The sequence below is a fragment of the Orycteropus afer genome, unplaced genomic scaffold, assembly GCF_000298275.1.
Source record: "Orycteropus afer afer isolate SDZICR_OR568_19922 unplaced genomic scaffold, OryAfe1.0 scaffold00988, whole genome shotgun sequence".
In the NCBI taxonomy this organism is placed as follows: Eukaryota; Metazoa; Chordata; class Mammalia; order Tubulidentata; family Orycteropodidae; genus Orycteropus; species Orycteropus afer.
The window spans coordinates 70,425-73,747 of record NW_006922575.1 but is presented as its reverse complement, the minus strand read 5'-3'; the positions used below and the strand labels follow the sequence as shown (position 1 = coordinate 73,747).

The 3,323-nt window shown below is 55.1% G+C and overlaps 1 protein-coding gene across 1 annotated transcript in view; it reads left to right on the top strand.

Moving 5' to 3' along the window:
- Positions 1–1,609: 1,609 nt before the first annotated feature.
- Positions 1,610–3,323, top strand: part of LOC103212493 (zinc finger protein OZF-like) — a 22,431-nt gene continuing 20,717 nt past the window's right edge. Inside the window, exons 1-2 of the mRNA XM_042783376.1 lie at positions 1,610–1,734; positions 2,718–2,894. Of these exons, the coding sequence (XP_042639310.1) occupies positions 1,610–1,734; positions 2,718–2,894 (302 nt within the window). The remainder of the gene's footprint in view (positions 1,735–2,717; positions 2,895–3,323) is intronic.

The following is a 3,323-nucleotide window of genomic DNA, read 5'->3' as shown; positions in this document are numbered from 1 at the left end:
CTTGAGCACAAAAAAAGCATTTGGCCATCTTCTCACAAACCAGGTGCACCTGACAAAATGTGCCTGTGCCTGCAGGGAGCAAGAACAGCTGTCAGGGACACAGACGAGGCAGTGAGGTCAGCACGGGGCTGCAGGGTATGGCAGCTCAGGGTTTCACCCACTGTGCCTGGGACTAGCATTTCCTGAGCGATACACACTTGTGTATACACTTCTACTGTGCTCACACAAACACACCACACTCACTCCACACACCATATTAATATACACAAGCACACAGTACACTCATATGACACAAATGACTGCATACATAAACTCACACCACAAACACATTCACTCATATACACTCAGATACATTCACCATGCACATACTCATACACATACAACCACCAGAGTAACCATCCAATGATCAAAAGTTTCACTTCCTATGCCTCTTCCTTCTTTCTCATGCTTCCATGAGTTTGAAGCTCTTGCAACAAGTCCCACTTCTGACACCAACTGCAAAAATGGTGTGTGGTATGTCAATGTCTGAATTCCTCTTACTTCATAAGGGGAATGAGAATGAAGATCAACAGCACTGCCCCAAAGCTGAACCCTATAAAATGCAGGTCATATATACCCTCTCTCCAACCTCTGGCCTCCAAAAGTTCATGTCCTTGGCCACACGTCATGCCTACCGAGTTGACACATTTCTGGGGGTACTCAATACATTACATGCCACCCATAGTTCCACTCAATCTTTATGTAGGAGTCACAAAGAGTTGGCTAGAAGGACCATCAGTGATTCACTGCACCCCATATTTTATGTGTTCTGCCTTAATTTTAAAAACAAGTTGTTGTTATGTGACGCTGAGTTGGACCCAACTCATAGCGACCCCTCCTTGGATTTCTGAGGTGGTATCACGATGGAAGTAGGTTACCCAACCTTCCTTCTGAGGATTGGCTGGTGGGTTTGAACCGCCAGCCTTCTGGGTAGCAGTCAAGTGCCTTAGGCACTATGCTACCAGAGCTCCCACAACAAGGGACTATGGCTCCTAGCTGCCCTTCAGGTCTGGAAATGAACCCACACCTGTGGTTTCCAGCCAAACAAAAGACAGGCATATGAGTTGAACATTTACCTGAGGTAGATACACGCCTTGGAGAGAACATCATGGGAGAAAGAAGGGCTGTGTATGCACAGGGGACAGTTCAGTGGGCAGGAGTGCAAGGGAGGGATGGACACAGGGATAGAGGTAACTATGGGCAGAAAGTGGGAGGGGAATGTTGCATTTTGGGAAACTGTAATCAATGTTATGAGACAAAGTGTATGTGAACTGCTGTATGGAAAGTGAATTTGCTTGTAAATTTTCACCCAAATCACAATGTTAAAAAAAAAGAAAAAAAGCAGCAGCCACTTGCTCGCTTCTACCCTGTGTGTAAATCCCACACTGGTTAGGATTTCCTGACCCACTCCGGACATGTTTAGGGAACCAAATGCCCAAAGAGACCTTGACACAGACTTCAAGCTGCCCAGCTGGGTCAGGTTGACAGCCAGGTCACAAAACAAATGGCAAGTGTCTAAGAACAGAATTCTAAGTGTCCAGGAAGATGAAACACGCAGCCAGGCCAGGAAATGGGGAATTCACCCCAACCTCCACCACCCCGAAAACGCCCCGGGACCCCTGTCCCCCGCCGAGCCCGGCGGCTCCTGCACCTCCGTCCCGGCTGCGAACTCCACGCCCAGGCGCCGACGAACGGGTGAGGGCTGCAGACCATTTGGGAGCCAGTGCCTCTCGTCGCTGGGGGTCCCCGCCTGGTAGAGTCCCGTGTGGGTGACCCAGGAAGTGTTGTGACGTCGGGCGGCCCGTAATGGGGGTGTGAAGGGGGATCCCGGAGAGTCGCGGTGCCGGGGGAGGGGCCCCCCGACTTTCAGGGGCACCCCCCCCCAGGCTCCTACCCGGGACCCAGCGGCGGTGGCCCCGGGGCGCTCCATCAGTAGGTCAGCGCGCCTCAGCCACAATGGCTGAAGTAGATGACTATTTTGTAGTGATTTGTTAAAACTCCACTTTGCAGCAAAGTCCATTTCGCAAGCACTCCAGCATAACAGCATTTGTACTTCTCCGCGCCCTTCTCAGAGAGCCCAGTAGCTCCCTAAACCAAACACCCCTGAGAAACCCACTCACCCCTTCCTTTTCCTGAAAGCCCTGTTAGCAGTAATTCCCAGAATCGAGAGCCCACATCCTGCCAACAGAAATTCTCAGAATTGAGGACCCTCACCCCGGGCTGTTTCCGCTCTGATAGCGGGCTGACCATTCATCTTCCCTAAACACTAACCTATGAGTCGGGGCCGACTCGACGGCACATAACAACAACAACAACAACAACAAACACTAACCTGGCAGTTTATCGCTTCTCTAACAGCTCGCTTGCCTGCTTGCAGTTTTGGGCTTTAGAAGCCTGCCGGAAACCAGGCCCGCAGCTGCCGTTGAGGAGAACGCTTCAGTCCCCTGCAGCAGGCTACAGCCGAATAAAGACTCTGCCAGATTCTGGACATTATAGTGGGCATCCATTTCTTCTGAACCCACAACAGTGCCCAGCCTGTGGAAGTCCTGAAGCCGGTAGAGGGGCGCGGCGTCCCGCCAGAGCTGCCCCTCACGGTTTGCCGTCGCGGGCCCCTGGCCAGTGTTCGCTGGGCCGCCTTAGCCGACGGGGGCGCCTCCATGGGGGCCGGGCTCCCAAAGGTGGGGCGCGGCCGAGGCTCCCCGTGGAAGCAGAGGTGACACCACGGGGCCGGCTCCGGGCGCCGGGACGGCGGGGTCACAAGCCGGTGACGAGGCGGGCTGCAGCCGGCGCCTCAGCAACCCGAGCGCGCGGCGTGTGAGGCCGGCGGAAGAGGCCGCGCGGGGCGGGAGCCGCTGGTAAGGGGCGTGGCCTCCACTGAGCTCCGCCCCCGAGGCGGTGCCCTCGGGGCGGGGCCGCAGCGCGCGCGAGGCCGGGGGTGGGCCTCGCAGGTCTGTAGGGCCAGGGGGCGGAGCAGGTGTGGTTCCAGGCACAGAAAGTGACAAAGCAGCAGCAGACTGGGCTGAGCGCCGTCAGAGTCGAGGTGCAGCCACCATGCCCTCTGAGGGCCACCGAATCCCGGGGTCGCCATTTCAAGGAGAGGAAAATTCCCTGAGTTCTCTTCCTTGATTGGGGGAGGACAGTTACATGAGAAGGCGTGGGGGGGCGCAAGAGACCTCCTAGGGGTGCTCTGAGGCCTGTGAATTTATAAAGTGAAAACTCAACTAGTTGCAAAGGACTCACAGCGCCCCTAGAGAGCAGAGTGGACCTGCCCCACAGGGTTTCCA